The 25,808-nt window shown below is 47.3% G+C and overlaps 1 protein-coding gene across 1 annotated transcript in view; it reads right to left on the reverse strand.

The window, feature by feature from the left end:
• Positions 1-548: 548 nt before the first annotated feature.
• mlh1 (mutL homolog 1, colon cancer, nonpolyposis type 2 (E. coli)) overlaps positions 549-25,808 on the reverse strand; it is a 95,588-nt gene continuing 70,328 nt past the window's right edge. The window contains exons 13-19 of the mRNA XM_038809840.1: positions 19,184-19,332; positions 17,807-17,915; positions 10,174-10,237; positions 9,928-10,092; positions 9,596-9,688; positions 5,143-5,268; positions 549-1,219 (exon numbers count right to left, since the gene is read on the reverse strand). Of these exons, the coding sequence (XP_038665768.1) occupies positions 1,055-1,219; positions 5,143-5,268; positions 9,596-9,688; positions 9,928-10,092; positions 10,174-10,237; positions 17,807-17,915; positions 19,184-19,332 (871 nt within the window). The 3' untranslated portion in view covers positions 549-1,054. The remainder of the gene's footprint in view (positions 1,220-5,142; positions 5,269-9,595; positions 9,689-9,927; positions 10,093-10,173; positions 10,238-17,806; positions 17,916-19,183; positions 19,333-25,808) is intronic.

Genomic DNA, 25,808 nt, shown 5'->3' on the forward strand with positions numbered 1-25,808 from the left:
TCAGCAAAATATTACCTTGAAGCCAACAGCAGTCACTCTTAACTCAGAGCTGGATTACAGTTCTATGTTTGGACCAAGGCTGTAATGAGATCTGAACCCATCAGGGAGCAGATTAATAAGGGCCATTTGAATACAATGCCCACATCACCTTCCATTGCTTTGCCGATAATTGAGTGGAGAATGATGGGGTGGTAATTGCTGGATTTGATTTGGCTTGCTTTTGCCACTTTGGTCAGTAGCTTTCAGTGTTGTATCTATACTGGAATTCTTGGCTGGGGTGCAGCTAATTCTGGAGCACAAGGATGCTGTCAGTGTTCCTTGCTGTAGCCAGTGCCTGCCGCTGTCTCTCGATATCACTTGAAGTGAATTAAACTGGCCAAAGATTGGAGACCTCAGGAGAAAACCGAGATGGATCATCCACTCAGCACTTCTAGCTGATGATGATTGCAAATGTTTCAGCCTCCTTATTGCCCGAATTGTGGCCAAACAATTTTCCAGCCATTGAAAAAAATCACCAAGTGCTAAAATGATCCCATGGTACATCTGCACTGATGCCTGCTTGGAGAAGTCCAAGACCCAAAGGAAATTTATTGTGGAAAATCTGATTACATGTAAAGCAGCTCAATTTGATGTTCTTGGAAGAAATACACATATTCACAACCTAAACAATATATAGCTCGTTTATATTAACCAAATTTATGTACAACCTTCAAATCATCAGGAATTTCTCATGACAAAAAGGATACAGATTCTTTCTACAATTGGTATGAAAGAAGATTTACAAGATGGTGCGGCCAAAGTAGAGCTTCATTAGGTGCAAGTTCAATCTCTAATTAGCTCTTCTATTGGCATGAAGTTGAACCGCAGCAGAACATTGGAGCTTCTGGCCTTTTACATACATCATTCAATACTTTTAACAATCACTTTTCTCTACATCTACCTTAAAACAAAAATGGTGCAAAATGTAACCTGGAAGATTGTTGTTTCTGGAATTAAACTAATGAAACGTTGTCTGTACATCCCAGGCAGTTCGTTCTCACATTCCAGGAATGAATTAACATCTCTCAAAGACTTTGTACAGATCTGGCAGATTGGCAAGCTGCAGGATGGATCCATCCTCTGAAAAGTGCTTTGGTGGAAGGAGAAGAGTTCGGAAAGCTTTGGAAACTACATGTTCTACAGTCCACTTCCATGATTTGTCAGTGCCGAGCTCCGGACTCTGGAGAAAAAGAAAGAATTTCACACTATGTAATTATCGGCAATGGATTAACCTCGACAGATCTCTCAACTTAGAAAACTTGGGGGGGGGGGGGGGGGGGGGGGGGGGTTGTGTGTATGGGGGAATAGTGGCAATTGTCATAGAATAGAATCCCTACAGTGCGGAAGGCCATTCAGCTCGCTAAGTCTGCACTGAACCTCTGCAACAGTACCCTAAGCCCACTCCACTGCGCTTTCCCCATAATACCACCTCGCCTTTGGACACACTATGGGACAATTCATGTAACCTGCACAACTTTGGACTGTGGGAGGAAACCGGAGCACTCAGAGGAAGCCAACACAGACACGGGGAGAATATGCAAACTCCACACAGACAATCACCCGAAGCCGGAATTAAAACTGGTTTAGCTCAGTGGCTGGTTTAGCACAGTTGAAATACAGCTGAACCAAACATTATCACAACCCAAGTGTACACCAGCTTCCACAGGGTGTCACTGAATTACAATCAGGAGCAGGTACCCTGAAGTATAATAAGGGCTTTGTTGGTTTCTTGAACTTAGATACTGGATGTTTTGATCATTAGTATGGCTGCCAATTCATATTCAGAATTGCCCCAAAAGAGTAATCTGTATTCATCTTTAAAATTACTAGTATTGCAATGTTAGTCTTTTTTAAAATTCATTTATGGGATGTGGACATCGCTGGTTGGGCCAGCATTAATTGCCCATCCCTAATTGCCCTTCAGAAGGTGATGGTGAGTTGTCTTCTTGAACCTCTGCAGTCCTTGAGATATAGGTACACCCACTGTGCTGTTAGAGAGGGAGTTCCAGGATTTTGGCCCATAGACAATAAGAAACAGCGATATATTCTCAAGTCAGAGTGATGAGTGACTTGGAGGAGAACCTCTAGGTTTTGGGACTCCCAGGAATCTGCTGCTCTTGTCCTTCTAGATGGTAGTGGTCCTGGGTTTGGAAGGTGCCGTCTAAGAAAACTTAGTGAGTTCTGCAGTGCATCTTGTGGATGGTGCACACGGCTTCACGGTTTGTCGGTGGTGGAGGGTTTGAATGTTTGTGGAAGGAGGAGCAATCAGGTGGGCAGCCTTGTCTGGGACGGTGTCGAGCTTCTTGACTGTTGTTGGACCTGCACTCATCCAGGCAAGTGGAGAGTATTCCATTACAGTCTTGCTCATCCCTTTGAATATTTGCCTAATTAGAGCCCTATAAAGATTAAAGACCTGTAATTATTATCATAACTGAATTGTGTCTTTATCTATCATTAATACACATCCTAAAGTAGTACAAGAATTTCAGATGAATGCAGCAAGCATTCCTAAAGAATTTGCACTGTATAGAACAGTCAGACAGTTTTGTTCTTTCCAGTTCACCCCAGTGATGGTAGCTGAAGTCACTGAACAGAATGCAGGGATGGTAAATGTTCAAGTTGCAAAATGTAAAATCAGCTGTAGTGAGGAGAAAGCATTCTGTTCTCATCAGTTGCAACTCGTAAGCCATTTCTTTCACCATACTTTATTGTGTAACCACTGTCTGTTTCTTATCAACTGTTTCCTATAAAACAGCACTGTTTGTCTATTAAGGTGTTGCCAATCGGCACTGGAGATGCCAATAATGTTGCTCTTTCATGAGTGGAAGACTATCCCACCAGCGCCACCAATAATGTTGCCAAATTAACTAGATATGGCAGTTATTAATGATAATATTGCTTTTCAGAGTCACCAGGTATCAAATGATACCACCACAAGGATTTACCGGATATCGATCAAAGACCAAACAACCAGTTAGTCAGTTCAAGTTCAAAGATAGTTCATTTACACACAAGGATTACTTCGACATGCAACATAAAACACAACAAGTTAAACTACACCTAACAACTACAATACCCTATACTTAACTTCAGGGCAACTGGCTCTTTGCAGATGAACAAGACCTTTGTTCGGATCTTGCGTGGCTGGGTTTCTGCTGGGCTCATTCATCTGGTAGCGATTGTTGGACTTGAACTTGTCTTCTGGTCGTGATGCTACACTTGGTTTTAGGCATAGGCCGGGGCCAAGAGAGGCTGGCACAGGCCGGGTCCAAAAAAGACAGAAATCACGGCTGCATTGTCTTTTAACTGGATTGAATTTTCCTCGCCCCTTTTGTGGGCAGTTTCTGGTCACTGTCAATCAATTCCTCAGGGCTCCACCCTCTGATAGGTCACATCCAATCAGGGGCTGCCACATCACCTTTGGGGTGGGCATCAGTGGCCAATCCTGGGAGGGCTCCAAGCAGGACCTCGGTGCTGCCTAGTCTGGAAGATGATGCGATGGACCTGATGGTCCCATTGTTATTTTAATCGCCTTGAATGGCCCATTTGCAGGTGTGAGTTCCTGCATACTTCTGGGCTGCCGTTTGCAAAGATACAAGCTGCAGCTTGTCTGTGTCCTAAAAGTGGCCATAATTCCCATCATTCTTTGCAGGTGGCCATCTCAGATAGCTACAAAGGGAAACCATCCCCACCCATATTTGAGTTATGTAGTTCAGTATTATTGCAAAGATTAGACTGGAGAAAATCAATTATAATGTGAGTAAGATTAAGCCACCATATATGGGTAAGCATCAACTTTAATAATCGAAGAATTTTAGAAAAGTATAAAATTTGTTTTGCTATGCTATGTTGTTTGATCTAAGTTATTTACATTAAAAATTAGGAAGATAACTCAAATATGCCTAGCGATATGAAATCTATATAGAACTCTCCATTTGACGCAAACATATTTTATCCCAGAGACAGTCTATTTAGAGATTCTATATACATGTTAAAAAAGTCTGTCTCGTCACTTTTCTGTGATTAGATTAGTCTGGCAGTTAAAGGCATCAGGGTAGAAATGAAGAACTATTAAGTGCTGTGCAATCTCAAACCAAAACCCAAGGTTGGAATTGCCAAGGTTCAGTGCTTAGGCCCCAGCTATTCACAATCTAGATCAATAATTTGGATATGGGGATTAACTCATATTTCCAAGTTTGCAGATGCTACAAAACTAGGTGGAAGTGTGAGTCATGAGGAGAATGCAAAGACCCTTCAAGGGGATTTGGAGGCGCTAAGCGAATTGGCCGATGGAATACAATGTGGAGAAATGTTAGGTTATCCTATAATAGAGTATTTCTTAAATGGAGAGAGGCTAGGAGATGTTGATCTTCAAAAGGACTTGGGTGTCCTCATTCATAGGTCACTGAAAGCTAACATGTAGCTACAAGAAGCAATTAAAGCAAATAGTATGTTGACCTTTATTACAAGAGGATTTGAATATAGGAGTAAAGATTGTTTACTGTAATTACATGTCGTAGTGGTGAGACTGCACCTGGAGTAGTGTGCGCAGTTTTGGTCTCCTTACCTAAAGAAACATTTGCCACAGAGGGAGTGCAACAAAGATTCGCTAAATTAATTTCTGGGATGGAGAGATTGTCCAATGAGGAAAGATTAAATAGACTGCGCTTTTATTCTCTGGAGTTTAGAAGAATAAGAGGTGATCTCTTTTAAATATACAAAATTGCTACAAGACTGAACAGGCTAGTTGTAGGAAGGATGTTGCTCTTGATTGTGGTGTCGAGAACCAGGGAACACCAGCGCAGATTAAGGGATAGGTCATTTGTGATTCAGATGAGGAACAATTCTCCATTCAGGTGGGAGTGAATCTTTGGAATCCCTGCCTCAGCTGTGTAGATTCAGTCATTGAGTATGTTCAAGATGGAGATCACTGGATCAAGCGATACGGGGATAGTGCAAGTTTTGTAGTAGAATATTCACCATGTTTTCACTGAATGGCAGAGCAGGACTGAAAGGCTGAATGGCCTATTCCTGCTCCAATTTCTTATGTTCTAAGATTTTAAGCTCATTTTAGATGAATAAACCAGTCAATCACATTTGTACCTGCTGACCCGAATTCGGAGACACCTGGGTCTCAGCATCCAGCGTATATTCCTTTCTGATGGAGTAAAACATACCACATTCCTTGCTTAACTTTTCAAAACACTCCTTTTCTTCATCCCAGTTCACCTACACAATAATAAGAACACATTACATCTGTGTAATCATAAAAAAGGTACCAGGCACAAAAGCACAAGTGGATTAGATCCAATGACAACTACTCCCATCTCGCATTGTTACCTGGTGTATACAGCAATTCATAATTACTTCAGCATTCAATAGTCATAGTTAAGGTTACATATTATTCATTAATATCACTAGGTGTGGTGATGCAAGACATGGCCGTGAAAGCAGATCTGATATTGGTGAACTCTATGTTGAATCCAGAAGGCTTAGGGATATCAAGTCAAAAGATGAATTGCTGTTCCCCAAGCTTGCAGTGAACTTATTTGGAACAATGTAGCAGGCCATGGGCAGAAAGGTTGGAGTGGGAGAAAGGTGGAGAATTGAAATGACAAGCAACAGAAATTCAGGGTCATGCCTTGTAGATTGAATGGCGGTGTTCCACAAAGCAGGCACACAACTTGGTGTTTGGTCTCCCTAATGCAGAGGAAACCACAGGGAATAAAGTTGACTAAATTGAAAGAATTACAAATAAATTGCTGTTTCTTGGGAGGGGTGTTTGAGGTCTAGGATAGTGAGAAGGTAAAAGAGGTGTTGCATCGCCTGTGTTTGCATGGAAAGATACTGTAGGAAAGGAAGGGGTTGTTAGAGGCGATTAAGGAGTTATCCAGGGTGTTGTGAAGTTATCTGAACGCTGAAAGGGGATGGCAGGGGCAGATAAGTAGGTGATGCGAATGAGATCAAGGGTAACCGGATCATGGTTTTGGCAGAGAGGGTAAGGGGTGACAGGAGAAGTGCATAAAATAGGTTCAGATACAGTGAGGATCCAGTCATCCACGTCGGGAGGGATTCCTCGGTTGAGGAAAAAGGAAGGCATTTTCTAAGTGAGAATTACACAGATTTGCAGACTGAATCTGATGCAACCCAATGTCTTCCAAGGCCATGTTGGTCAACCTCAAGTAATTGGAGGAGGACCACGCCTCTTCAGTAATTCCACTACCAATCTCTACTGTCTATTTTCAAGATCTATTTTTTAAAAGACTTAATTTACATGGACTGCAGAGAAATGTCTAACTCAAACTTCAATAGATTTAATGACCCACACCCCACTGCTTTCTGGGGAAGGAAGATAATTTCACATACTAACAGCCCTCAGGAAAAATAAATCTCCTCATCTCCGCCTTACAAGGGAGACCACTTAACCTTAAACTGTGTCCCTGAGTTCTAGTCTCCCCCAGAAGAGAATATATCCTCCAGGTATCAAGCCTATTGGCTCCTCTCAAGATCTGACATCTCAATGAGGTCACCTTTCATTCTTCTGAATTCTGATGGGCATTGGCCCAACCTGTTTTCATAAGATAATCCCCTCATCCAAAGATGTGCAGGTTGGGTGGATTGGCCATGAAAAATTGCCCTTAGTGTCCAAAATTTTATGATTAACCTAGGACAAAAGTTCGGCACAACATCGTGGGCCGAAGGGCCTGTTCTGTGCTGTATTTCTCTATCTATCCCAGGAATGAGTTGAATGAACCTTCTCCGAACAGCTTCTACTGCAATATCCTCTTTCAAATATGGGGACCAGAACTGCACATGAAATGAAAATCGCTTATTGTCACGAGTAGGCTTCAAATGAAGTTACTGTGAAAAGCCCCTAGTCGCCACATTCCGGCGCCTGTTCGGGGTGGCTGTTACGGGAATCGAACCGTGCTGCTGGCTTGCCTTGGTCTGCTTTCAAAGCCAGCGATTTAGCCCTGTGAGCTAAACAGCTCACCAAGGTCCTATACAGCTGCAGTAAAACTTCCCCAATTTTAATGTTTCAATCCCTTTGCAATAAACACCAAAATTTCATTGACCTTCTTGAGCACTTGCTGTACCTACATACTAGCTTTTTGTAATTCATGTAACCAGGACCACCCAGATCCCTCTGAACCATAGAATTCTGCAATTTCTCTTCATTTAAATTGTATATTTTTCTATTCTTTCTGCATATTTTCCCACATTATACTCCATCCACCAAATTTTTGATGACTCACTTGTCTATCTCCATTTCCAAATGCTCTACATCCTCTTGACAATTCCTATCATCTACCTTCCTATCATCGGCTAACCCTTTATCCAAGTCATTGAAATAGTTTGTAAATGGTTGTGATCCTAGCACAGAGCCATGTGGCAATCCAAGTTTCAGCTTTCCAACCTGAAAAAGACCCATTTATGCCTACTCTCTGCTGCCTGTTAAACAATCCTTTATACATTCTAAATATGCTACCCCCTAAACCATGTGCTCTTGTGTAGTAACCTTTGAATTGGCACCTTATCAAGTTCCTTTTGGAAATCCAAGTAGATTACATCTGCAGGATCCCCTTTATCCATCTTGCTGGTCACTTCTTCAAAATGCTCTACTAAATTAGGTAAATATGATTACCCTTTCACAAACCCATGTTGACTCTGCCTAATCAAATTATGATTTTCTGAGTGTCCTCTGCTATAACCTCTCAATAGTGGATTCTAGCAATTTCCCCATGTCAGATGTCAGGTTAACTGGCCTGCAGTTTCCTGCTTTCTCTCTCCCTCCTTTCTTGAATAAAGGTGTGACATTCGCTATTTTGCAATCCACTGGACTCTTGCAGAACATAAAAAACTTGGCAGATTATAATCAATGTATTACCATCTGGCAAACCACTTCCTTGTAAGACCCTGGGATGCAGGCCACCTGGTCTAGATATCATAAAGATCATCCTCCCCAAGGTCAACACCTCCACCCTATCTCCATAACCCAGTAACCCCACCCAACACAAAGGGCAATTTTGGACACTAAGGGCAATTTATCATGGCCAATCCACCTAACCTGCACATCTTTGGACATTTAAGTAACACATACAGGGTGAAAAACGTATGTAATGTATTGTCCAGGAATAAAGCAGAAAGGGAGACCGGTGGGAAATCTGAGAGGAACTGGATAATTCTTTTAGTGAATGTAACGGGGCAGCACGGTAGCATGGTGGTTAGCATAAATGCTTCACAGCTCCAGGGTCCCAGGTTCGGTTCCCGGCTGGGTCACTGTCTGTGCGGAGTCTGCACGTCCTCCCTGTGTGTGCGTGGGTTTCCTCCAGGTGCTCCGGTTTCCACCCACAGTCCAAAGATGTGCGGGTTAGGTGGATTGGCCATGCTAAATTGCCCGTAGTGTCCTAAAAAAGTAAGGTTGGGGGGGGGGGGGGGGGGGGGTTGTTGGGTTACGGGTATAGGGTGGATACGTGGGTTTGAGTAGGGTGATCTTTGCTCGGCACAACATCGAGGGCCGAAGGGCCTGTTCTGTGCTGTACTGTTCTATGTTCTATGTTAACAATGTGACAGATTATAAACAGTATATTTTCCAAGTCCTCAACTGAAATAATATACTGAGCTCCCTGTCTGTAATTTATCTTCAAAGTACCTTGGTGTGGCCTAAGACTCGGTTTACGTTTTGGCATTGTATGTTTTGAACATTGGAGCCAAACAAATACTTTATCAATCCTCCAGATTTCTATTTTTTTTTTAATAAACAATTTTATTGAGGTAGTTTTTGGCTTTATAAACAGTTACAGACATCATCAGAAAGGAAGCAAAAAAGGCAAAAATGTGCAAACATCCACGTACTTTCACTACTTCCATCGTAACATATTGCACAAGCCCGCTCCCCTCCCACCGGTACTACCTGCCATATTTTCCCTCCTACTCTACTCTACCCCCCCTCCCTCCCCCCCACCCCCCTGCTGACGCTCAATCTCCCGCAAAGAAGTCAATAAATGGTTGCCACCTCCGGGTGAACCTCTGCACAGATCCCCTCAAGGCGAACTTAATTTTTTCCATCCCCAGGAAACTCGACATATCCGCAAGCCACCACTCAGTCTTCGGGGGCTTTGAGTCCCTCCACGCCAATAATATTTGTCGCCGGGCTATCAGGGAAGCAAAGGCCAACACATCGGCCTCTTTCTCCCCTGGACACCCGGGTCTTCCGAAACCCCAAAAATTGCCACCCCCGGACTCATCACCACCCTTGTTTTTAGCACCTGGGACATGACCCCCGCAAATCCCTCCCAGTACCCCCTCAGCTCAGGGCATGCCCAAAACATGTGAACATGGTTCGCTGGTCCTCCCGCGCACCTAGCGCATTTGTCCTAGGTAGCCCGAAAAATTTGCTCATCCGAGCCACCGTCATCTGGGCCCGGTGAACGACCTTAAATTGGATCAGCCCGAGCCTAGCACATGTCGCGGTCGAGTTTACCCTACTCAGGGCCTCTGCCCACAGCCCATCCTCAGATTTCTATTTTATAGATATGAATTACAGAGTACCCACCTCTGTAGCAAGACGCAGGATGAACATCGGCAGCCCCTCCAGAGCGGGAACATAGTTTTCCAAGACGAGAGGTAATCCAGTTAGGTTTCCCTCCTAGGAACGACCACAGTAAATACATTCTAAAAATGGCTTTAGGTTGAGGCATTCTCCAGCATCCAATATGAAAAATGGGTGATATTTGCTGCCACCAGGTGGCCAGTTATATAACTGCAATGACTGGCACTTTATATTGTCTTAATTTACTATATCCATCTTTAGTGAGAAATGCTCTGAACTGCTCGAGCTGGTGACTCCAAATTCTAATAATCTTTAGTCATTAATAGTACACTAACCTCATCAATACCAAGTGAAAAATAATCTCGCAGCATTTCAGATTTTGTCTTCAAAAAATCTACAATATATTCTGCTAATCCTTCTTTGGGACCATCTTCTTCTGTCCAGCCGCTTTCTGGGCTATCCAGTGCCAGCATAGCCAGTTCATATAAGGGGGCAGGGCTCTGAACAGAAGGGAAAGAACAAACTCAAAGTCTTGCATTGCAACCAAATCACTAAGACAAAGAATAACGCCACACACTTACCGACAACCTCAACACTCCAAAATTACCAAAGTCGTAGATGAAGATCTGGTAAAACAATTCTTGACTGAAAGAAAAGCACAAATTGTGGTCAGAAAATGTGCACAAGTAAAATAATAATCTTTATTAGTGTTACATGCAGGCTTACATTAACACTGCAATGAAGTTACTGTGAAAATCCCCTCGTCGGATACACTGAGGGAGAATTCAGAATGTCCAATTCACCTAAAAAGCACATCTTTCGGGACTTAAAATGGCATGCCACAAAAGTAGCATCAAAGGTAATGGCCTGGATTCTCCTCCCTGTGACGCCGGCAACGTGGATCACAACCAGGCGGAGAATAGAGCATCCGGCCGAAATCGACCGGGACTGAATGCTATGCTCCAGCTGCCCACGGGCAGCTGGATTGGGGTTCTTGCCTGCCCGCTGGGGGAGGATGCAAATGGATCCGAATGACCCTTTTGCATCCACTTAGCAGGCCCGACACCAGAGTCACCGGACCCTCACGATTCTCCAGTCTGGGAATCACTGTTCACTACAGGTATCACCAAATGTGAACCTAATGTGATGGGTTAACTCCTTAACGTCAAAAGAGAGTTAAGTGCTGTCAACTTCCAGCTCAGCACTTCAAAATCATTCAAGTGTGAATGGCTGTGATTGGAATGCACTCAACTCTTTGATTTGGTCAATGTTTGTAAACATTGTGGTTAGAGTGAAGATGAATGAAGCAAGGCTCACAGCTGTTTTGTGGAAGCTGTCAATCACAGCCTACTATGAGAAACATACATAGAAATTAGGAGCAGGAGGCCATTCAGCCCTTCGAACCTGCTCCACCATTCATTATCATGGCTGACCAAGTTCAATATCCTGATCCCGCCTTCCCCCATATCTCTTGACCATATCCCTTGATCCCTTTAGCCCCAGGAGCTAAATATAATTCCTTCTTGAAAGTATATAACATTTTCACCTCAACTAACTTTTGTGGTAGTGAATTCCAAAGATTCATGACTCTCTGCGAGAAGAAATTTCTCCTCACCTCAGTATTGAAGCTATGACCCCTAGTTCCCCACCATTGGGAACATTCTTTCTGAATCTACCTTGTCTAATTGAGTTAGAATTTTCGATGTTTCTATGAGATCCCCTCTCACTTTTCTAAAGTTCAATGAATATAATCCTCACTGACTTAGTCTCTCTTCATGACAGTCCTGCCATCCCAGGAATCAGCTTGGTAAACCTTCGCTGAACTCTGCTCCAAGCAAGAACATCCTTCCTCCGACATGGTCACCAAAACTGCACAGAATACTCCTCCAGCTGTGGCCTCACCAATATCCTATACAATTGCAATAAAACATCCCTATTCCTATACTCAAATCCTCTCGCTATGCAGGCCAACGTACCATTTGTCTTCTTTACTGCCTACTGTGCCTAGGCGCTCACTTTCAACGACAGATTCACAAGGAAACAACGGTCTTGCTGAGTATCCATCGCTCTCAATTTACACCCATTCAATTGATAATCTACCTTCCTATGTTTTCTACCAAAGTGGATAACTTCATATTTATCTACATTATACAGCACCTGCCATGCCTACGCCCTCGGGCGAGGGGGAGGGGCAGTTGGTTCACCCCCGTACTAGATCGGGGAGGGGGGGCGGGGGGGAAACGACACAGAAAATTCAGGGAAATGTAGCAATTCTTCTCTGGTCGGAGAAAAGTCTTCCAAATGGAGAATCCTGTCCAATAATAGTTTTAAAAAAAAACATTTTTATTAGGGTATCTGCAAGTTTTTATAATAAGAACAATAACATAAACATGGTATAATAAACATTTCCACCCCATCCCAATCTTCACACACCCCAACCATAAAACAACAATTCGGTGTTTCCCCCCCCCCCCCCCCCCCCCCGTCCCCGGAATACTGCGTCAGCTGACATTCCTGAAAAAGTCGACGGATGGCTGCCACCTCCGGGTGAACCCTACCATTGACCCTCTTAAGGCAAACTTAATTTTCTCGAGACTGAGAAACCCAGCCATGTCACTAACCCAGGTCTCTCGGGGTTTTCGAGTCCCTCTGCATTAATAAAATCCGTCTCCGGGCTACCAGGGAGGCAAAGACGTCAGCCTCTTTCGCCCCCTGAACTCCCGGCTCTTCCGACACTCCAAAGATCGCCACCTCCAGACTCTGCACCACCCGTGTGTTTAGTACCATGGACATTGCCTTGGCAAAACTCTGCCAAAACCCTCTAAGATTCGCACCTCGCACACCTGTCCTCTACCCCGAAAAACCTGCTCATCCGGGCCGCTGTCATGTGTGCACGGTGGCCTACCTTAAATTGTATTAGGCTAAGCCTGGCACATGATGAGGATGTGCTAACACTGCTTAGGGCATTCGCCCACAGACCCGCCTCTATCTCTCCTCCTAGCTCGTCCTCCCACTTGCTCTTAAGCTTCTCCACCGGAGTTTCCTCCACCTCCGAAAGCTCCTGGTAAATATCTGGGGCGAAATTCTCCGCCCCCCACGACGGGTGGGAGAATAGCGGGAGGGCCTTCCCGACTTTTTTGACGCCCTCCCGCTATTCTCCCACCCCCCCGCCGAAATCCCGACACGAATCGCTGCCGCCGTTTTTTTACGGCCGGCAGCGATTCACAGCTGTTAGAAGGGCCGAAGTCCCAGCCCTTTACGACCTTTTTACGAACGGCAAACACACCTGGTCCTGCCGTTCGTAAAAACGTCGTGACTACCTGGAAAAAAATAACCATGGCACCGATTGGCACGGCAGTACCACGGCCGTGCCAAGGGTGCCATGGGCCCGCGATCGGTGCCCACCGATCGCGGGCAGCGGGCCCGATGCCCGCGCACTATTTGTCCTTCCGCCGCCCCGCAGTATCAATACGCGGGGCGGCTGAGGGGCAACCCGGACCGCGCATGCGCGGGTTTCGCGCAAAAACGCGGTGACGTCACCCGCGCATGCGCGGGTGGCGTCTTCCCACCTGCGCATGCGCGGCTGACGTCATATGACGCGTCAGCCGGCGCTAAGTCCGACAAGCGGGTTTAACGATTTTCGTTAAGCCCGACTTGTCGGAGCCTCCGACGTCGGGCTGCTAGCCCCGACGGGGGACCAGAATCGGTCCCCCGTCGGGAAGGGGCGCGATGCCGTAAAACCCGCCCGGGTTTTACGGCGGTTTGACGATTTTTCCCGTTTTGGGAGAATTTCGCCCCTGATACCTTCCCCCCTCCCACCCAGGTACTGGACACTACTCTTCTGTATCCGCCGCGGCAGCAGCAGCGGGAAGGCCGGAACCTGCTTTCTCAAGAAGTCTCGCACCTGCAAATACCCCAAACTCATTCCCTGCAGGCAATTCAAATTTATCCTCCAAAGCTTTCAAGCTGGGGAAGCTCATGTCTATAAACAGATCCCTCATCCTTCTAATTCCTGCCCTTTGCCATCTCCGGAACCCACCATCCAGCCTACAAGGTACAAACCGATGATCATTATAAATCGGGGTCCAAACCGCTGCTCCCTCCAATCTCTTATATCTCCTCCATTGCCCCCAGATTCTCAGAGCCGCCACCACCACCGGACTTGTGGAGTATTGGGCCAACGAGAACGGAAGAGGTGCCGTTATCAGTGCTCACAAACTTGTGACTTTTCATGATGCCGCTTCCATCCGCTCCCATACCAATCCCCCACTCCACTTCCTAATCATGGCTATATTAGCCGCCCAGTGGTAGTTGCAGAAGTTCGGCAGCGCCAACCCACCCTCCCCCCGACTGCGCTCCAGCAACACTTCCTTCACTTGCGGGGTTTTACCCGCCCACACCAAGCTCGAAATAACCTTGTTCACTCGCTTGAAAAAAGCCCTTGGGATGAAGATGGTGAGGCACTGAAAGACAAACAGAAACGTGGGGAGGACCGTCATTTTCACGGTCTGTACCCTCCCCCGCCAGGGAGCATGTCCCATCTCTTAAAATCCACTTTCTGTCCAATAATAGTTGTACAACCTCTTCTATACAAAAGGAAAAAGCTGGACTGATTAAAAAACGGAAATACTCATCATCTGTGGAGTATATTTCAGAGTTCACTGGAAACTGTTTTCAGTACTGTCAAAAGGTAATTGAGCCGAAATGTTGACTTCGCTTTCTCTCTCCACAGACATTTCCTGACTGGAGTTCTTTCAACATTTTCTATTTTAAATTTTGTGGCTGACTCCTGTAATAACCCTCCCGAGGCTCACAGGGACACCCTAATTGATCTCCATGTGGGACTTGTGGAATACGAGGCTCCCCGTGAGTGGGCGGAACCTATCCAGCTGGAGTTCTTTACTAGGTTATGTACACGACAGTCTGGATAGGGACCGGCATTCTGGTCGTCCCGACAGGGACTTAGTTGTGTGTACGCTGCCGTAGCAGCTTTTTCTGTACTACAATAATTGTGTATATTTACGTACAAGGGCCTCCTGGTCTTCATACAATCGATGAGGTAAAAACAGCAATTGCGATTCTGAGCGTCCCAGACACACCGGAATATTGCCGTGCAGGAACGAGATTGGGAATGTTTTAAAAATGCCACTCTTGCCAATATAGAGGCCTTTAATGCAGGCCTGGAGAATTGGGCTCAATATGCCAAGTGAATGTGCTACTTCTTTCATGCGAATGGCATCAGGCGAGAGGGCTGACAGAAGGTAACCCTGCTAACCGCTTGCATGACCCCGATCTTTGGCATAATCATGAACCTCACTTATCCGGCAGCCCCATAACCAAAGTCCTTTGGTAAACTAGTGGAGTTAGTGGCCCGTGCACCATTGGGTGCCTTTGCATGCTGACTTCGCCAAGCCATTCATGGGGTCCAAGTAGCTGACCATGCACCGGATGCCCACCATCACCTCGAGAACTACCATGGAGAAATCATTTAGCACCCAGGGATACCAGAGATACTGGTCATTGACAATGGGACCACATTCACTAGTTAAGCATTTCAATCACTTATATGTGTCAACGTGGTAAGGCACACCCAGACTGCTCCGTATCTCCTGTCCTCAAATGGTTCGCAAGACTGGTGGTTCAAACAAAGCACGAGGAAACAGAATACGGGCTCCCTTGATACAAAGCTGGCAAGGTTCCTATTCCATTATGGGACCATCCCTCACGTCACAACAGGGGTAGCACTGATGGAGCTATTAATGGGCTGACGCCTCCGAACCTGCCTGAGCCTGAAATTTCCAAGTCTAGGCAGGAAGCCGGACCTCCAAAAGACGTACCACAGGACGCCTAAGGAAGCTATAAACAGGGAGCAGCCGTGCATATCAATAATTTCAGGGACAGCGCCTATTTGGTTCCTGGGACCGTGTTGGATAGAATGGGCCCGCTTTGTCCAAGGTCAGAACACGAGAAGACCGTGCGGAAACATGTGGACCACCTCAATAGCAGGAAATCCACCTTGGAGGAAACTATGCCAGGCACATTAATGCCTCCACCACCCCTTGTACCGCCACACAGTCAAGAGGCACAATTCACCGTGGGTCAGCATCCGGGACGACAGGACGACGACCACTCAGCCACATGAAAGCGGAAGGATCAGCACTTACGGACGATGCCACAACCCGAGCGGAGCCCCTGGCAGTGACCATCTGTCGTCCGTTACGAAAAAGGCAATCGACAACTCAATACACAACCCTCTGACCCAGCTCCACCACTGGCAGAGGCACAGTCATACGTGAAGTGGTGAAGAAAGCCCTCTCAGCTGGTTACTGGAGGCAAACCGTTGGACTTTGTGAAAGGGGGAAAGAGGGGTGCAATAACCCTCACAAGGTCCATGGAGATATCCTAACTGATCACCCGTGGGACTCGTGGAATTAAGAGCTAGTTGGCAGAGGCCTGCCCAATTAGGGCCCGTTACCAGGCTATGTAAAAGCTGACCTGGACCGGGATCGGCGTTTTCTAGGACTACAATAAACTCACATTTATTTACCTACAAGGGCCTCACGGGTCTTCATAGCTTCCTTTTTTAAAACAAAGGTTCCAACCAAGCTGAATCAGTAAATATTCAAGAGATTCTGCTCTCACTATAGACTGAGAATAATGTTAATAAGTCAGCCCATCCATTCGCAACACTCCCCAATCAATATAATTCATTATGACAATATACGGACACTAGAAGAACTGTGCTCAGTTCTCCACTCTGCTCCCTTTTGGTGAGACTTCACGCCTGGAGCAAAAATTTACTCGACTGTGGAAACTGCTCTAAATCACATTTTGTGGAATCCTAGACCAATAGAACTAATTTTCTCAATCTTTTTTCCCTCTCTCAAAACCCAAGCTTGGTGTTCCCAATCACTACCTTCTGATTAATTTTGTCTCTATTTAGCCTCACCGATTCTTCGAACATCGGCCATTGGCATCAGCTGGAGTCACAATAAAAGGAAGTCATCCCCAAAGGTGGTTATTTTCCAAGAGAATAGTGAGTCTTTGCAACCAGGTGACTGGCACCTGCGGTAGATGCCATTTCACTGAATTCCTTCAAGGAAGATCTGGACTGGTTCCTGGTTGTGGAAAAGATCACCTCTTACGAAAGGTAGGTACTACACAGAATCATCTGGACCAAACTGATCTGCTGAACTAGCTTAGATGGCCTAAGCAGAGAAGTTGTTCCCGACTGTCTCCAGCAGCATTCCCAATATTGTCACTAGTAGGCATAGTTTAACACTGCAATGAAGTTGCTGTGAAAAGCCCCTAGTGGCCACACTCCGGCACCTGTTCGGGTACATCGAAGGAAAATTCAGAATGTCCAATTCACCTAACAGCATGTCTTACTGGACGTGTGGGAGGAAAGCGGAGCGCCCGGAGGAAACCCACGCAGACACAGGGAGAATGTTCAGACTCTGCACAGACAGTGACCCAAGCCGGGAATCAAACCTGCGACCACGACGCTGTGAAGCAACAGTGCTATCCACTGTGCTACCGTACCGGGGATGCAGATATACTGTGATGCGCAGGGCATTATAGTTGTGTAGAGCAAGTGCAATGCACCAGTATATGATTTTGTGTCAGTCAATATATGTTTTTTTCCCACACTGTGAAGCTTTTAATGAACTTGTTTAATTTGTTATGCAGGGCACACTAATACCAAACAATCACAGGAGAAACTTTAACAATGAAATGCCCAGATTTTACTTTAACCCCTTTTTCATAGAATTTACTACAGGGCAAGAGGCCATCCGGCCTATCAAGTCTGCCCCGGCTCTTGGAAAGAGCACCCTTTCCAAACCCAAACCACCACCCTATCCCCGTAACCCAGTAACCCCACCTTTTTGGACACCAAGGGCAATTTAGCATGGCCAAGCCACCTAACCTGCGCATCTTTGGACTGTGGGAAGAAACTGGAGCACCCGGAGGAAACCCACGCAGACACAGGGAGAACATGCAGACTCTGCACAGACAGCGACCCAAGCCGGGAATCGAACCTGGGACCCTGGAGCTGTGAAGTAACTGTGCTAACAACTGTGCTACTGTGCTGCCCACAGTCCTGTGGGCGCAGTGCCTGGTTGGATTTGAAATTGTCCTGATTAACACACAGGTCATAATCCAACAAGCTGACTCAGAAGAGATAGTACTGTGTTGAGAGGATAAATAAGTTACCTGAGTTTAGTGGTGTTGATTAGGTAAAGTTTTGTCTGATACTGCACCAGTGCCCACTGGGGATTCACACAACCTATAAATGAATGATTCTGCAGCATATCTTGTAGGCCTTTGAAACAAATAACAAAGAGAATTAGTGCCCTGAACACAATAATGGCATCATGGGTGTTTCTCTGGTTGGCAATCTGTAGCTAGTGGTGTCCCTCAGGGATCAGTGTTGGGCCCACAATTGTTCACAATTTACATAGATGATTTGGAGTTGGGGACCAAGGGCAATGTGCCCAAATTTGCAGACGACACTAAGATGAGTGGTAAAGCAAAAAGTGCAGAGGATACCTTTGGATAGGTTAAGTGAATGGCAGATGGAATAAAATGTTGACAAATGTGAGGTTATCCATTTTGGTAGGAGTAACAACAAAAGGGATTATTATTTAAATGATAAAATATTAAAACATGTTGCTGTGCAGAGAGACCTGGATGTGCTAGTGCATGAGTCGCAAAATGTTGGTTTACAGGTGATTAAGAAGGCAAATGGAACTTTATCCTTCATTGCAAGAGGGATGGAGCTTAAGACTAGGGAGGTTATGCTGCAATTGTATAAGGTGTTAGTGAGGCCACACCTGGAGTATTTTGTTCAGTTTTGGTCTCCTTACTTGAGAAAGGACGTACTGGCACTGGAGGGTGTGCAGAGGAGATTCACTAGGTTAATACCAGAGCTGAAGGGGTTGGATTACGAGGAGAGGTTGAGTAGACTGGGACTGTACTTGTTGAAATTTAGAAGGATGAAGGGGGATCTTACAGAAACATAAAATTATGAAGGGATAGATAGGATAGATGCGGGCAGGTTGTTTCCACTGGCGGGTGAAAGCAGAACTAGGGGGCATTGCCTCAAAATAAGGGGAAGTAGATTTAGGACTGAGTTTAGGAGGAACTTCTTCACCCAAAGGGTTGTGAATCTATGGAATTCCTTGCCCAGTGAAGCAGTTGAGGATCCTTCATTAAATGTTTTTAAGATAGAGATAGATAGTTTTTGAAGAATAAAGGGATTAAGGGTGATGGTGTTCGGGCCGGAAAGTGGAGCTGAGTCCACAAAAGATCAGCCATGGTCTCATTGAATGGCGGAGCAGGCTCGAGGGGCCAGATGGCCTACTCCTGCTCCTAGTTCTTATATTGCAAGAGTAAAGCAAACAGCAATTCAAATATATTTGGAGTTTTGTCAATGCATTGACCCAAGTTTCATTCAATCGTAACGGCTGGATAACACCTCGGTAATTGTGACTAAGTGATGGCAATGGGTATGAGACCGACGAGCAGCAACATCTGCCTCCCCCCTAGCCCCTTTCTGGCAGCAGCGTGTCTATTAGCTGGTTTCTCTACCTGTGTGGTTTTGACTGTTGACCTCTTCCCGCAGGCCAAGAACACTGGTTAGGTTAATAATTCGCCTCTTTGGAAGATGGGCAGCTGTCATATCACGACTGGAGTTCACTTCCTTTGCCTCACCTGGTGAATCTGTCCTCAACCGTTTCCTAACAGCAAACAAGATTATGTCTCATGTAAATATCAAATTGCAATAGATCGTTACACGGTCTGTTTTGCAAACGCATTTACTCCATTTTTCTCGCCACTCATTCAATTGCAGATTACTTTTGAATCTCTTCTATATCTAACTTGCGATCATGGAAGCACATTTGTTCTGTCTGTGTGAGAGAGTGCGAGAGAGAGAATGAGAGAGAGTGCGCGGGAAAAGAGAAAGATAGAAAATAAGCGAGTGAATGCGTGCAGTGTGATACTGTAGCCAGCTCAAAACCACAATTCAACAAAATTCAAACCACAAACAAAAACGGAGAGCAAGAGAAACAACAATGATTTATATTTTTGTCTTTGATAACTCTGTAATCTTTTCGCTTGTAGCAAGATCTGTAGAATCCTGGAATTCTGAGAGATGTTCCCAACTGGGGACATGGTGAAGGGGATTTCTATTTTCAAACTGAAATATTTCTGGAACAGAATCGCATGCCAAGAAACTGACAGAAGGCAGGATTTCCGTCCATCCGCGGAATGTTTTGCGGTGGAGGAGGTGGTCCCACTTTGGTCGGTGGTGGTATTTTCTGCTCCTGTTGCTGTTCAGAGAATCATAGAATTTACAGTACAGATGGAGGCCATTCGGCCCATCGAGTCTGCACCGGCCCTTACAAAGGGTACCCTACTCAAGCCCATGTATCTACCCTATCGCCGTAATCCCTACTTAAGCTCTTTGGACACCAAGGGCAATTTATCATGGCCAAGCCACCTAACCCGCACATCTTTGGACTGTGGGAGGAAACCGGAGCACCCGGAGGAAACCCACGCACACACGGGGAGAATGTGCAGACTCCACACAGACAGGGCGCGATTCTCCGCAATGGCTGACGCTGGAGTGAAACCCGGAGTGTTTCACGGGGGGCTAGGAACGGCGTTGCGTGAAACTCGGCCGCCGGGCCTTGACGCTTGTGTCAAGGCGGCGCCCCGAGAATGACGCGGCGGCGGTGCCTAAGTGACGTCAGCCGCGCATGCGCAGGTTGGCCGGCTCCAACCCGCGCATGCGCGGTTCCCGTCTTCCCCTCCACTGCCGCGCAAGACGTGGCGGCTTGGTCTTGCGGGGCGGCGGAGGGGAAAGAGTGCGTCTCTTAGAGACGCCGGCCCGACGATCGGTGGGCACCGATCGCGGGCCAGTCCCCTCCCGTACACGCCCGTGGTGCTCGATCCCCTCTCCGCCCCCCACAGGTCCCACACTTACCTGTCGTGCGCTGTTCACGCCAGCAGCGACCAGGTGTGGTTGATGCCGGCGTGAACAGGTCGGGGACGTCAGGCCGCTCGGCTCACCGTGAAAAACGGCAACCCACGATTCTCCGAGTGGCGTGTCACAAAATGCGACACGCCATTTTGGGGGGGGGGAGAAAGAGAATCGCGGGGTCGGGGGGTGCCAGAGCGGCCTTCATGCGATTCTCCCACCCGGCGTGGGGAGCGGAGAATCGCACCCACAGTGACCCAGCCGGGAATTGAAAATGGGACCCTGGCGTTGTGAAGCAACTTGCTAACCATTGTGCTACCGCGCTGCCCAACTTCTGGAGTTTAGAATAATGAGAGGTGACCGGTTAACAGGGTTTCTGGTTGTTCACACCCTGCGGTGCCGGAGGAGCAGTGCTCCGAAAGCTAGTGTTTGAAACAAACCTGTTGGACTTTAACCTGGTGTTGTAAGACTTCACCGTGTGTGCGTGGGTTTCCTCCGGGTGCTCCGGTTTCCTCCCACAGTCCAAAGATGTGCGGGTTAGGTGGATTGGCCATGCTAAATTGCCCGTAGTGTCCTAAAAAGTAAGGTCAAGGGGGGGTTGTTGGGTTACGGGTATAGGGTGGATACGTGGGTTTGAGTAGGGTGATCATTGCTCGGCACAACATCGAGGGCCGAAGGGCCTGTTCTGTGCTGTTCTATGTATATTTGTGTACATAACAGTAAATATACTTTATTCAAAAACCCAATAAAAAACATTTATAAAAAAAATGTAATGCAGCTGCACCCAAGTTCCCGGACTTTGACCCAGCGACAGAGAAGGAACGGTAATATATCTCAGAGTCAGCGTAGTGAACGGTTTGGAGGGGAACTTCCAAGTGATGGTGTTCCCATTCATCTGCTGCCCCTGTCCTTTTAAGTGGTAGAGGTCACAAGTTTGGAAGGTCCTGTCGAAGCAGCCTTGGTCAGCTGCCGCAGTGCACCCTGTAGATGTTAAACATAGCTGCTGCTGTACATTGGTGATGAAGTGAGTGGATGTTGAAGGTGGTGGATGGGATGCTAATCAAGTGGGCTTCTTTTGTGTTGCTGGAGCTGTGCATCCACCTTCCTTTGTGCTTGGTATGACTAACCAGCAAAGTTTTTCCCGATTCCCAATAGTTCTAATTTGCTAGGGCTCCTTGATACCACAGTCAGTTTAATGATGCCTTGATATCAATGGCAGTCACTCTCACCTTGCCTCTGGAGTTGAGCTCTTTTGTCCATGTTTGGATTGAGGCTGTAATGAGGTCAGCAACTGAGTGTCCCGGCAAACCCAAACTGAGCACCAGTAAGCAGATGCTGCTTGGGGCGGCATAATGGCAGTGGTTAGCATTGCTGCCTCATAGCTCCAGGGTCTTGGGTGACAGTCTGTGTGGAGTTTGCCTTCTCCCACTGTCTGCGTGGGTTTCCTCCGGATGCTCCCGTTTCCTCTGACAGTCCAAAGATGCGCAGGTTAGGTGAATTGATCATGCTAAATTGCCCTTAGATTAGGTGGGGCTACTGGGATAGGGTAGAGGTGTGAGCTTAAGTAGGGTGCTCTTTCCAAGGGCTGGAGCTCTCAATGGGCCAAATGGCCTCCTTCTGCACTGTAAATTCTATGATTCTATGATAGCGCTGTCATCGACCCTTTCCTTCCTTTTGCTGATGAGTGAGAGACTGATGCAGTAATTGGCCGGGTTGCATTCCTCCTGTTTTCTGTGACAGGACATACCTGGGCAATTTTCCCCATTGCCAGGTAGATGCCAGTGTTGGAGCTTCACTGGAACAGCTTGGCTAAAGGCAGGGCTAGTTCTGGAGCACAGGTCTTCAGTACTATTGCTACAGAATATTGTGACAGCGCATAGCCAGTGCAGTATCCAGTGCCTATGGCTGTTTCTAGATATCACATGGAGCAAATCAAATTGCTGAAGCCTGCATCTGAGATGCTGGGAGTCTGAGGCCAAGATGGTTTGCTCACTCAGCACTTCCGGCTGAAAATTGTTGCAAATGCTTCAATTCTCCCTTGCACAGATGTGTTGGGCTCCTACATCATTGAGGATGGGGATATTTGTGGAGACGACTCCTCCGGCGAGTTGTTGAACTGTCCACCTCCATTCACAACTGGATGTGGCAACTCCCCCACCCCCACTTATGCACATTCGCTACACACTAGGTTGCACATGGCAATCCCCGAAGAACTTAACAGAAGAATGTTCAGAACAATAGCACCCTGCCCCTTTACCAAGACCTGAGCGCTGAAGGAGAAATTTGGGCTGCTCTATCCGGCGCGACTGTGGGTTATGTACGAGGGTCAGCACCATTATTTTGAGGAACCCGAGGAGGCGATGGACTTTGCAAAGAGGCAAGGGCTGGTCCCGAGCTGAGGACTCGTGTTGGAACTTTTAATTCTTTTTGTCTTGTTTCTAGAGAAGCCTGCATGTTTTTTCATGCTTTTGTATCTTGGTTTTTATGTGTTTTTAGTCTTTTTTCTCTTCATGTCTCTTTTCACTTGTGTGTGTGGGTTTCGTTAGAAAGAGAATAGTTAGAATGGTTCGGATATGGGGAGTGCTTTTCGGGGAATATTTGCGATCGCTATCTGCGTTCAGTTAGGAATGGTTGACGGTGCCTGCTATTTTGTTTTGTATGACTTAAATTCCACTATTTAGGGGCTGTCTCTATCGAGTTTAGAGTATTTGTTTAAGCAGGGCTGATTTGGGGAAGTGGTGTGGATGGGCCGGGCGGAGGGGAGCCAGGAAACAATAGGCGAGAGACTCGGTGGCGCCGGAGTTGGGAGCCACCAGGCTAGCTGGTTGGGCTAGTCAACGGAAGCCCGGTGGGGGGTGTTCATTTAGCTAGTTAATGTCAGGGGTTAGGTTATAGGGTGGTGCTGCTTGGGGGGGTGGGGGGGTAGGAGTAGTAGGTCTGCTGGCGATGTTGGAAATTGGGCATGGTAACAGTGAGGAGGTCAGGGGTGGAGGTGGCCAGGAGGCGGGCCAGAGGAAGCGCGACACATGGCTTGGGGGCTGGCCAAAGAAAGGAGATGGTTGATCGGACTTTAACACAGTTCTTGATCCTGGCCTGGACCGGTCGTGTTCAAAAACGGGTCGGGTGCCAGCGATGGCAAAGGAACAGAGAGGGTTCATGAAGCAAATGGAGGGAGCTGACCCATGGAGATTTAGTCGGCCGTCGGTGAAGGAGTTTTCATTCTATTCTCACGTCCACTAGGTGTATTCCCGAATCGATTTCTTTATCACGAGCAGGGACTTGCTGACAGGGATGACGTGTGCAGAATATTCGGCAATTACCATCTCGGACCAGGCTCCGCACTGGGTTGCTCTGCAGATTTGCAAAGATAGCTTTCAGCGCCCACAATGGAGGCTGGACGTTGGGCTGCTGGCGGATGAGGTGGTGTGTGAGAGGCTGAGGAAATGCATGCAGAATTACCTGCAGGTAAATGATACTGGAGAAGTCTCAGCGGCAGTGCTCAGGGAGGCGCTGAAGGCAGTGGTGAGAGGGGAGCTGATTTCAATCCGAGCCCATAGGGACAGGGCAGACAGGGCAGAAACGGACCGACTGGTTAAGGAAATTTTACGGACTGACAGGAGCTGTGCGGAGTCCCCGAGGCGAGAGTTACTCAGGAAATGACAGAGGCTGCAGACCGAGTTTGGAGTGTTGTCTACAGGGAAGGCCGTAGAGCAGCAATATACGAGCATGGGGAAATGGCCAGTAGAATGCTTGCACAACAACTAAGAAAGAGAGAAGCGGCTACGGAAATAGGAAAGGTAGTCGACGGGGAGGGAAACCTGGTGGGGGACCCAGGTAGGACCAAATAAGGCGTTTCGGGGCTGTACACCTCGGAACCCCCCATGGGACCGGAGGGGACAAGGTGCTTTTTGGACGGACTGATCATCCCAAGAGTAGGTAGGGGGTTGGTAGACGGGCTGGGGGCCCTGATCAGGACCGAAAAAGTACTGGGAGGCCTGAAGGTCATGCAGTCGGGTAAAGCCCCGGGGTCAGACGGATCCCCAGTGGAGTTTTATGAAAAGTTCTCCGGTATAGTGGGGCCATGCTGGTCAGGGTGTTCAACAAGGCAAGAGACAGGGCAAGTGGCCTGCAACATTGTCGGGTCTTACCCCCGACAATGTTGCAGGCCACTATCTCGATTATACAGAAACGGGATAAAGACCCGTAGGCATGTGGGTCCTATGGGGCAATCTCCTGATTAACGCAGATGGCAAGTTACTGGTCAAGATCTTGGCGTCTGGAATCGAGGACTGTGTACCGGACAGGATTACGGAGGACCAAACCGGGTTCGTAAAGAGCAGGAAACTGGTGGCCAATCTAAGGAGGCAGCTAAATGTAATTATGATGCCCCCTGGAGAGCAGGGAGGCAGAGGTAGTGGTAGCAATGGATGCCGAAAAGGCTTTCGACCGGGTTGAGCGGGACTATTTATGGGAGGTGCTGGGACGTTTTGGGTTTGGGGTGGGATTCATTGACTGGGTTAGGCTGCTATATCAGGCCCCAGAGGCTAGTGTGAGGACGAACAGGACGACATCTGACTACTTCAGACTGCACGGCCGGAATAGTCAGGGATGCCCCCTCTCCCCACTGTCGTTTGCGCTGGCAATAGAGCCGCTGGCATTTGCTCTGAGAGCTTCAAGGGAGTGGAAAGGGCTGGTCTGGGTGGGGAGCCGGGGGGGGGGGGGAGGAGTAGGCTGAGGGGGCTGACGTTCAGGCTGGTAGGGGAAAGCGTCAGATATTTAGAGATACAGATAGCCCTTCGTGCAGGGGCACCAGTTTGGCAGAGCTGGTTACAGCGCCTCTGCCGCTCTTGCCGGCACGATACTCCACCAGCCCTATAGTGGTGGCGGATCTGGGGCCAGTGGAGGAGGCATATAGGGGAAGTGAGAGCATCGGTTTGGTCCCCAATCTGCGGTAACCACCGATTTGCCCCGGGAAATATGGATGGTGGGTTCCAATTATGGCAGAGGGCGGGATTGCGAGGATGGGCGATCTGTTTCTGGAAGGGAACTTCCCGAGCATGAGGGTGTTGGAGGAGAAGTTCGGGCTGGCGAGAGGGAATGATTTCAGGTACTTGCAGGTGCGGGACTTTGTACGCAGATTGGCACCATCCTTCCCACGCCTCTCACCAAGGGGAATCCAGGACAGGGTAGTTTCCAGAGGAGAGGTGGGAAGGGGGAGAGTCTCCGACATTT

Source organism: Scyliorhinus canicula, chromosome 10 (assembly GCF_902713615.1).
Source record: "Scyliorhinus canicula chromosome 10, sScyCan1.1, whole genome shotgun sequence".
NCBI lineage: Eukaryota > Metazoa > Chordata > Chondrichthyes > Carcharhiniformes > Scyliorhinidae > Scyliorhinus > Scyliorhinus canicula.